The 11128-nt window shown below is 21.3% G+C and overlaps 3 protein-coding genes across 3 annotated transcripts in view; 2 read left to right on the top strand and 1 right to left on the bottom strand. All coding sequences in view use genetic code 6, as the record gives it.

The window, feature by feature from the left end:
- TTHERM_01483660 (hypothetical protein) overlaps positions 1-361 on the bottom strand; it is a gene marked incomplete at both ends in the record, with an annotated part of 6065 nt that extends 5704 nt beyond the window's left edge. The window contains 3 exons of the mRNA XM_001010309.3: positions 1-16; positions 192-213; positions 279-361. The exon at positions 1-16 is cut by the window's left edge and continues 670 nt beyond it. Coding sequence (XP_001010309.3) covers positions 1-16; positions 192-213; positions 279-361 — 121 coding nt within the window. The remainder of the gene's footprint in view (positions 17-191; positions 214-278) is intronic.
- A 1374-nt stretch (positions 362-1735) lies between these two features.
- TTHERM_001482651 (kinase domain protein) lies at positions 1736-9242 on the top strand. Its single transcript, XM_012796164.1, has 16 exons — positions 1736-2251; positions 3404-3598; positions 4789-4850; positions 4903-4959; positions 5074-5349; positions 5410-5517; positions 5567-5921; positions 6092-6286; positions 6350-6438; positions 6492-6551; positions 6601-6891; positions 6945-6988; positions 7063-7152; positions 7268-7357; positions 8277-8366; positions 9088-9242. Exons 1-16 carry the CDS (start codon positions 1810-1812, stop codon positions 9161-9163), a joined length of 2520 nt encoding a protein of 839 aa, XP_012651618.1. The 5' UTR covers positions 1736-1809; the 3' UTR covers positions 9164-9242.
- Positions 9243-9711: 469 nt separating this feature from the next.
- On the top strand, positions 9712-10510 carry TTHERM_001482640 (hypothetical protein; the record flags this gene model as incomplete). The annotated part of the gene is made up of 5 exons (XM_012796163.1): positions 9712-9805; positions 9880-9962; positions 10106-10168; positions 10244-10294; positions 10430-10510. The coding sequence occupies 5 exons, from the start codon at positions 9712-9714 to the stop codon at positions 10508-10510; spliced, it is 372 nt and encodes a 123-aa protein (XP_012651617.1).
- Positions 10511-11128: the final 618 nt, after the last annotated feature.

The raw sequence follows: 11128 nt of genomic DNA, 5'->3' as shown, positions 1-11128 counted from the left end.
AGGACTAGAGCTCTTTCTATCAGTAAGTCATTATAAAAAATATTTCTTATTCTTTTTATTATATTTTAGTCAGATTTTAGCATCCTTAAATCAATATATTTCTTGAGTTATTTGCTTTTTCAAACCTTTACAATTTTATTCTATTTTACTTAAATTCAAAATCCCTACTTTTTAATCTGTTTAGTTTTTACTATGCCTTTGTTAAAATTTTAACTATTGAATTTTCTTTATTAAAATCAAGTTCATTCTCCTAAATTAATTGAAATCCAAATAAGTACTTTGCTTTGAATGATTTAATTATTTAGAAACACCCAAATTCTTGATGTAAGTAAGATTAAAAATTCTATTTCATTTAATCCATTCTTTCTTTAATAATTAATATAAATTTAATATTCTTTTTCAAAATATTTTATATAATTAAAACAATTTAAGTTAAAAGCAATTAATTTTTCATAATCTTTATATTGTATTTCTTAATTTGCTCTTTTATCTATTCAGTTGATGTTTAAAATAGATTCAAATATTTTATTTATTTTTTAACGATTTAACAAAATTTTTTCATAGATAAGTTAAAATATAGAGAATTTACAATCAGGGCTTTTTTAGATAAGTAGGCAGTAAAAACCTCTCTGCCTACTATTTTTTCGTCTTCTGAGTATTTCACTCGGAGGGCTACTTTTTAAGACTTTTTAAAAAAACAATTTTTAACAAATTTTTAATCGGTATTCGGCCGAATCAAAAAAATTCTTATTCGGTCAATCACTAGCCTTACCCATATATAACAATATAATGATTAAATCAGTATAATTTATAAAAATTAAACATATTCCTCATCTTCTGCCAACATAATTAATGAAGTAAGACTACTACTATCTCCTGAGGTAGCTCCATAAGATTAGTAAGATGGTCAACTTTCTTAATTTCCTATATTTTGAAGCTGAGTAAAATGAATATTCATATTACCACTTTCCTTCCAATCTTAGAAACCTTATCTAAGTTTATGAAGAAGTACTATATTAAGGCGAATTAATAACTAACTTAACAAATGAAGCATAAGAAGGAGTTTCAGCATATCAGGAGATGATCTTATTCATGCAAGAAGAACCATTTTTTCTAAACAAACTAAGGCATAACTATCTATCTCAAAGAAGTAAATAGCTAAAATGCCATTTATTGAGATCATAAAAAACCATAAACTCATTAGATAAACTTAAAATAAATAAATAAATAAATTATTAATTAAATTAAATCAATAATAAAAAATTTACATTAAAATTAAAATAAATTATAAAAAATAAATCTATTTTATAAGCTTTTTTATAAATTATAAATAAAGGCACTTAAAAATGCTTATATTGAGATATTTTGGCTTAATTAAGCTTGAATATTTATATAAGTAATTTATAAGGCAAAAATAATGTACACATACATTAAATTTATTATCATTTATAATATAATGAGATGATTATTATATTAAGTAAAGTATCTAAAATTTTATATAAAGGTTTCTTCTTATTTATCAAATATCTTGTTAGTTTCTTAATTAAAGTTTATTAAATTTAACAATAATCATTCACTTTCTTTCTTTTTTTACATAAGGATTTTAATTTGTCATGTATTTTGAATGTTAATAAATGCGAATGTTAGAAATTGACTTGGTAGAATATTGAAGATTTTATATAAGGGGAAAATCTTTGTTTTTGTAATATTTTTTATTAAGAAAATAGCTAATTTAGCAAAGTGAATTAAAGTAAAGTAGAGTAAAGCAAAGCAATTAAGCAAGCAAAAATAAGTTAAAGACAAAAAGAAATGTCAAATCCTAAGTCAATTAGATAAGAAGTTGAGAAACAAATCAAAAATTGTACCATCAAGAAGCATAATGTCAAGAAGTTCTTCACGTTAATGAAAAAATAGTAAAAGCACTATCAGATTTTACAGTTTGCAGGAAATGGATCATTTGCAATTGTTTTAAAGGCTCTCAACAAAATTACAGGCTAAACAGTGGCTCTTAAAGTCGTAGAATGTGATGAAAGCGACTTCAAAGCAATGGAAGTTATTCAAAACGAATACAAAATGCTGGAAGTATTCAGCGGTTGTAAGTACATTATCAAAGTATTCAACAGTTTCTACCTTACTGAAAGCAATGATTCTGATGAAGATGAAGATGATGATTAAATTCCAGTAGGCCAAAATAACAACTAATCAAACTTAATCAGGGTATTCTATGTCATGGAATAGGAATTATGTCAAAGTAATATACTTCAATAAATTGCTATATATTCCTTTTAAATTCATACTCATTTTAAGATGATTGCGGGTGTTCAAAAAACTCTAAAAAGACATATTTATTAGTTATTATTCTTTTTGCTTGTTAATTAAATGACAAATCCAAATCTGAATGAATGTTTAATTAAATAGTAAATTTCATTCATTTTGTTATGAAAAAATGAATGAATTCGTTTTTTCCTTTTTCTTATTTAGCTTTTAATTATTCATTCATTCACTTTTAACATTTTTCTAATTTTCTATTTATCTTAATGTTAATAATGAATGCAGTTCATTGTTAACTAGTAAGATGATAAAGAAAGCATTTAATATCAAAAATTCATAATTCAAAACACATTACCTTGTTAATTAAATGACAAATCCAAATCTGAATGAATGTTTAATTAAATAGTAAATTTCATTCATTTTGTTATGAAAAAATGAATGAATTCGTTTTTTCCTTTTTCTTATTTAGCTTTTAATTATTCATTCATTCACTTTTAACATTTTTCTAATTTTCCATTTATCTTAATGTTAATAATGAATGCAATTCATTGTTAACTAGTAAGATGATAAAGAAAGCATTTAATATCAAAAATTCAATAATTCAAAACACATTACCTTGTCATTTAACAAGTAAATAAATCAATAGGCTCTTCATTCATTTTTAAATGATAAAATTGAAAAGATTAATCAATAACGAGATCACTAATTCAATTTATGAATGAGTTTCAATCATTATTATTAATAATTTACATACAAAATAAAATAAGAAAAAATTTCATTCATATTTTTAATATTTGCCATTAATTTTTCAAATAAAATGCAAAACGCATATCTATTCAAATTTGAATGACAAAAATAAATTTTTGCAATCACTTTTTTATAATAATATTTTTTTAACAAATGAAATAATATATTTAACTGTTTTTTTTAATAATTTATTAAAAAATATAATGAAATAATAGCTTTAACATAAATAATATAGATATATCTTCCATTAAAAAATGTTATTTTTAGCTAAAAAGCTAATTTTAAAATAAATAAACAATTATAAGAAAAATAAATGAACTTCTCTTATTTTTAAATAGTTTTCAAGAATATTTTATTTAATTTTTATCAAAATTTAATATAAAAGCTACTTTATCATCATTCATTGATATGTGTAGGCAAAAAAATAGCTATCCAAGCTAATAAATGAAAGAAATAATGACTATCTAGATCTTAGATTCAGTAGCTTTTTTGCACAGGTTTGATGTTGTGCATAGAGATATAAAGCCTTCGAACTTTTTGCTTAACTTTGATCAAAACGGCAATCCAACTCTTAAGTTATGTAATATTAATTATTTAAAATAAACGATTTTTATACTTTAGAGATATTTAATCAATTTTGTTAAGTTGAATTTAAAGTAAATCTTAATTATTTTTTATGATAATCCATCAATCCATTGAAATATTAAAGAAAAATTCAATTAAAACTCCATTAAACCTCACTTAAATAAAAATTATTCTTTTTAAAAACATAATTTAAACTTTAAAAATGAAAATACATAAATAATTAAGCTCAAAACGAGCATTTATTTTATAATTTTGGCATCAGGTAAATAATAATTGATGAAAATAGCAGCAATTTAAAAAAAAACCTTGCTGTTGTTGTAGTTTTTTGAAATAAATTTCAATTTTTAATATTTCAAAAAAAATTTAAAAGACTTTCAGGACATTAAATAACAATTATTATAAACCAAATTATTCCTCATCACATCTGAAACCTTTCCTTAAAATACCCTCTTAATAAATTGAAATTAATTTCAATTATTGCTAAAAATTACATTTTTTATTTGAACTCTCTAAAATTTTATATAATATACTTAAAAATAAGCTTTATAAGAACTAAAATACTAAGAAAATTATATTAAATTATTAATTTTAAAGTGCTTAATTTAGAGTATTTAAGAAATAACATTAATAACTCCTCATATCATATTAAAATTAATCTGAATATACAGATTAAATTAAAATTTTACTGCTTTAATTATCTAAAAAGTTAGTTTCATAATATTTTTTAAAGAAATACAACTCTATCATATATAAATTCTTAAAAAAATAAGAAACTGTGCATTTAAATTGTTATATTTACTAAAAAGCTTCTTGAGCTAATAGTTAAATTATTGTTTAAATAGCATATACCGTAGTTTCTCGTTAATTAGGCACTTTTTTAAATCAAAATTTTTGTAAAAATTTTGTCCTTTATTTATTTAATATTATCAAAGAGTATAAAAAATTCAAGAGTTTAAATAAAAAGTTTTATGGATTATTTTATATATTAAAAATTTAACAATTTCCAGCTATTAATTGATATTATATAAAATAGTTAATTTTGTTTAACTTTATTTATCTTTTTTAATAATTACTTTATTTTTGTAAGCAAATCAAAAATGGTTTATTAAGATTTTCTTAAATCAATGAAATTTACTTTGTTTATCTAAAAAAAAAAATATTTATATATTAAATTATAACAAAAAGGTGATCTGGCTTTTGCATCCGCTCTTAAGAATAACGAAACAAGACTTTCTATTTCGACTTTCGTAATAAAACTTTCAAGAAATATTTTATTAAATTTCTAACTTAAAATTTTAGAAAGGATCTTAAGCTTATACTGCTCCAGAAGTTTACTAAAATGTGTATAAAAAACTGGTAAAATTAAACTATTTTCTTTATTTATTTTGGCTTGAAACCGATTTAGTTATTTTGATAATTTTTTGTTATTAAAATCATTGTATTTACTAATATTTATTAAATTAAAACTAGTCTGATCTGTTTTCTGTCGGAATTGTTTTGCTAGAACTTGATAACATAGCAACTTTTGATATCAGTAAAACAAATCTTGAGCAAAAGTTTGAAACAAAAAATGGATAAATCTTCTAAAATTTCAACATAGATAGATAATCCCAAATCTATAAGATAGTCATGCAATGCCTTAAATACGAAGTGGACCAACGTAAACCTGCAGTTGAGCTTCTAATTTAATTCATTGTTTAGAACTAATAATACTTAAATGTAGATGTTTTTACATTATTAAATAAGGTAAAATTATTTAAATTCATATTTTTAATATTCATTTCATTAATTTCTTAAAAATTAAAGTCTCAATTAAAGCAGAAAGCTGAATAATTTAACCAAATTCAAATGAGTATAGTTCAGAAGAAGAAGAAAAATGAAAGTGAAATCTTACAGCTATCTTAGATTTATAATGTAAATAAATGCTTATAAAATTTTAAATTAATGTTATTTATTATTTTAGAAAGATTTACACTTAGAAAAGCTTATAAAAAAATACGAATAATTGGAAAGAAAGCCCTTCGAAACTTATGAATATTAAATCATTCTTAATGATTTGCAAAAAATCACTAAATTTGATCCTAACTTCGAATTCATTTCAGTTGGCGCAACTGGATTAGTTCTTGGGGTATTCAACAAAGCTTAAAATAGGTACTCAGCTCTTAAGATATAAAGAGCTAAAAAGCATGAAGTAGTCCGCGAAGTTGGTATCATGAAGGACTGTTAAATGCCTCTAGTCATTAAATTTTATGACTATTTTTACTTAAATGTGAATAATTAAGAAGATTTTGTGGTATATGAGATAGAGAAGTGTTCTGGTAATTCAAATAAATATACACCTACTTTAAAAAAGATTCGGAAAATAAATATATTAGAATGAAAAAATTATAGTTCAAAACTTTTCATTCTAATATATTTATTTTCCGAATCTTTTTTAAAGTAGGTGTATTTAATTACTTTACAATCATTTATTTTTTAAATTATAAAGGCAACTTAAAACAATTCCTAAATAATTTAAAGAAACAAAATAAAGAACTAGATGAAAATCAAAAAATTAAAATAGCTATCTAAATCATGGATGTCATTAATTATCTTCATATTCATGATATTGTTCATAGAGATATCAAATTAGAAAACTTACTTTATGTAGAGTAAGATCCTGAAATCCCAACAATTAAATTAGGTATTTTACTTACATTTTTTTGTTAATTTTAATAATTTTATTTTGAATTTTCTTTTAAAATAGCTGATTTTGATTAAGCTAGAAAAATGCCTTATAATTGGTTGAATATTAACGGAGAAGATGTTAAATAATACTATCCTATTGAAGGAGCTGTCAATATACTATTAAAAATTAGTTTAAATTTATTTTTATTTTTATTTTATAGTGCGGGACTATTGGATACTGCCCACCAGAATTAGTCAGAGATTTCTTATACAGTTTTAATGTATGATAATAATATCTAAAATTGTTTTTATGACTTATTTTTTATAAAGAGTGATATTTTCTAAGTTGGAGTTTGTCTTGCACTTATAGATAATTTTGAAACTTTAGAACCAGTACTTTTTAAAAAAAGTCTCGATTATTTGAACAACTTTTCAATCCCTTTTGAAGTAAAATAACATGATTAATAAGAAGTTGTTAAAAGGAATACTAAAATTTATGATATACTGCTTTAAACTGTTATTTTCAAACAGCATAAAAGGTCCAATTTATAGCTCATTTTAGATGATTTTTCTAAAAAAGGGTACCAATACCATTCAAAAGTTAATACAAAGTCAAATTAAGTATTTATAATTAATCTATGAATTCCCATTAATTATTTCTAATTATTAATTAGATTATACCATCCATCTATTAAAGGGTTCTTTCTTTAAATTATTCGTAAATATTTTTCATCTTTTAATCTTAAATATTTTTATGTTTCATGATATTTAGATTAATTCATATTTAATAAGCAAACAAAATTTATGTTCAGATGGGGCGAAAGCAGTTGCTTTCGAAATAGCTAAATGTACTAAACTTTCCACTTTAACCCTCGATTTCTAGTAATTTTTTACACATTTTCTCAATTTATAGTTTAAATAAATAATTAAAGAAATCAAAGAATTAAACAATATTTATTTATTTAATAAATTAAGTATTTTTGTTAATTTTAATTAGCTCTAACAACATAGGTTCAGATGGGGCGAAAGCAGTTGCTTCCGAAATAGCTAAATGTACTAATCTCTCCACTTTAACCCTCGATTTCTAGTAATTTTTTACACATTTTCTCAATTTATAGTTTAAATAAATAATTAAAGAAATCAAAGAATTAAACAATATTTATTTATATAATAAATTAAGTATTTTTGTTAATTTTAATTAGTGAGAACAACATAGGTTCAGATGGGGCGAAAGCAGTTGCTTACGAAATAGCTAAATGTACTAATCTCTCCACTTTAACCCTCGATTTCTAGTAATTTTTTACACATTTTCTCAATTTATAGTTTAAATGAAATCAAAGAAATAAACAATATTTATTTAATTAATTAAGTATTTTTGCTAATTTTAATTAGCTCTAACAACATAGGTTCAGATGGGGCGAAAGCAGTTGCTTCCGAAATAGCTAAATGTACTAATCTCTCCACTTTAACCCTTTGGCTTGGGTAATTTTTTACACATTTTCTCAATTTATAGTTTAAATAAATAATTAAGAAATCAAAGAATTAAACAATATTTATTTATTTAATAAATTAAGTATTTTTGTTAATTTTAATTAGGTATAACAACATAGGTTCAGATGGGGCGAAAGCAGTTGCTTCCGAAATAGCTAAATGTACTAATCTCTCCACTTTAACCCTCGATTTCTAGTAATTTTTTACACATTTTCTCAATTTATAGTTTAAATAAATAATTAAAGAAATCAAAGAATTAAACAATATTTTTTTATTTAATTAATTAAGTATTTTTGTTAATTTTAATTAGCTCTAACAACATAGGTTCAGATGGGGCGAAAGCAGTTGCTTCCGAAATAGCTAAATGTACTAATCTCTCCACTTTAACCCTCTGTTTCTAGTAATTTTTTACACATTTTCTCAATTTATAGTTTAAATAAATAATTAAAGAAATCAAAGAATTAAACAATATTTATTTATTTAATAAATTAAGTATTTTTGTTAATTTTAATTAGCTCTAACAACATAGGTTCAGATGGGGCGAAAGCAGTTGCTTCCGAAATAGCTAAATGTACTAATCTCTCCACTTTAACCCTCGATTTCTAGTAATTTTTTACACATTTTCTCAATTTATAGTTTAAATAAATAATTTAAGAAGCAATAGAATTAAACATTAAATATTTATTTGAAAGTACTTCCACCAACTAATAAAAATTAAAATTTGGAAATTAAAAAATGAATAATATTTTTTAAATATTTCGAAATTAAATTTTATTGATTTTGTTTTGTTTATCAGATTAATTTTAGTTTCTATTTTATAAAATTTGTTAAAATAATGCATTTTGATAAAATTAATTTTCTATTTAATTTATTATGAAAAAATAAGATTATTTTCTTTATCATGCATAATAAAAAGAAATGTTTTCAAAGAATTTAAAATTAAATTTGGGAATGAATATCTATCTATGTAATGATAAATTTTATAAAAAATTTGTTAAAATTTTTAAATAAAATAAAGAATTATATGCTCTATTAAAATTTAAAACTTAAAACATTATTTAAAAATTTGCATAATATTTAAAATAAGGATTAGTCATATTAAAAATTATTTCCCTGCAACATATATGAAAAAATTTATTTTTAAAAAATCAAAACTTAAAAAATTTAATTAATTTAGATATGTAAAGGCTAAAATCAACAACAATTATAAGATTAATGAGTATTATTATTAAGGAGAATCTTTTAAATTTATTATTGAGATATTGTTTAAAAAATGAAAAAATGTGATAATTAATGAATTAATTATATTTTATTTAAATTAATTAGAAATAATAATTTAGATGGAAAAATTTCTTTTGAGAGTTACTTTGACAAAGACATTAAGCTAAACATAATAATATGAATGAGTTAAAAATATTAATTAGATAATATTATGATTTATAATAAGTTTATAAATTTATAATTATGAATTTTTTATGAGGTTTGTTTATTTTTTTTAAGTAAAAATAATATACTTAATTAATAAAAAATTAAATTAAAATTAAATAATTTTAATTTCTTAGTAATTAATTGTTTTATAACATATTTAAAGAATTTTACTAAATTTATTTTTTTCTAAATATTTCAAAATTTTATAATGAATGTATTGTCATAATAAATAAGTATTTTTTATCATTTTTATATTTTTAAGAAAAAAAATTACAAAAAAACACACAATAATAAAAAAAAAAAAAATTAAGAAAAATATGTCTTAATTCATTTATATTATGTATTAAATTTAAATAGCATTTTTTTGATATTTATAATAAGAAAATTTAAATTACTTTTTGATTTGAATGAAGATTAATTATATTTTTGAGTAAAGATTTATTATATATTTGAATAAAAATTACTATTTTAAATAAAATGAATGAAGATTCACTTTTAGGACTTTTAATAATATGAACCTCAATGTTTTTACCCATTTCTATTTGGAAATTTCAGATCATTTCTGATAAATTCTAATTTTAAATCGGTTCATTCGGATTTAGAATGAGGTTCAATAGTAATTTTCTATTGGATTATGTGAAAGCCTTATGTTTGGATGAGTTATTTACTCTCAGAATATATAAATTCAAGATTAGCTGAAGATGTAAAATTCTAAAAGTAAAATAGATGGTGATGTTTTTGCTGGTTTCTATCAGATTTAAGAAATTAATTTTGTAAATATTTCATCTACTAATTCTTCTGAAAAAAATTTTAATTGAACTGATTAGCCTGAAAAGAAAAAAATTAGTGCAATTTATTTGAGATTGAATTCAGTAATGAATTAAACATTCATTTGATAAACCTTAAATCTTATCAGATAGAATAATAATTCAGAAATTAAAATATTGAAAATGTAGATAACACTAACTCAACATATAATGTATATTATACAAAAATATAATTTATTTAGTAAGACTAAAAGTTGTATATCAATCGATGCAAATATATATTACAGATAAAAGAATTCTAAGAGAATTTAATGATGATTAATCTAAAATAAATAAATGTAATTACATTAATAATGATGTCAAATAATTTTTTTATTATTTTGAAATATAAATGTTAATTTTCTTTATGTAATCACATGTTATTATTCTCAGCCTTATGATTAAGAACCTAAAAATTTTAATTATTTGTTTAGTTTTAATCTCTTTAAAGAACTCAAGATTTAGTTGTTATCATCAAAAAAATATTTGCAGATAAGGAATGTAGCTAATACTGAATGTATAATCAAAGTAAATGTAATAGTAATATTGCATTTTCGGTACTTACAGCAATGAAGTTAAAAATAATTGTGTAATATGCAATTCAGAAAAGTTTCTTAAGTACTGTGTTTATAATTCCTGCCTAAAAAAACTTTTGGAGAGCTTAAAATTCTTAATTTAATGAAAATTCATTTTATTAATTTAGCCAGCAAAGTTATTAAGATTGGTGATAATAAATACATCAGGATGCGGGAATGATTTATGCTCTGAAGGTTATATTGGAGTTCAGTGTTTATTAATGGTGAGTTTTGGAATTATTTGGATAATAAGACTATTTTTAATTCTTCAAATACAGCTCTCGCTAACATAACAATAAATACTTTTGCTTACTTCTACTTTTGTCTTTTTTATATTTTTCTTCAACATAATAAATAAATAGCATTATCGGAAATAAATTTATAAAGGATATCTTTCATTTTACACTAAAAGTATTTATTTACATTCCAGCTAGCTTAATAAGAAAACTAGGCTTCCATTTATAAAAATACCATTCAAAAATCTAGTTGTTTGGAAACGACTAGACAATTAAATGCCATTTTATTACAAATATTTGTTTTTAATTCATTTTTTAGCTT

This window comes from Tetrahymena thermophila (assembly GCF_000189635.1).
Source record: "Tetrahymena thermophila SB210 genomic scaffold scf_8254759, whole genome shotgun sequence".
Lineage (NCBI taxonomy): Eukaryota > Ciliophora > Oligohymenophorea > Hymenostomatida > Tetrahymenidae > Tetrahymena > Tetrahymena thermophila.
The sequence above is the reverse complement of the archived record's forward strand: the minus strand, read 5'-3'. Positions and strand labels throughout refer to the sequence as shown.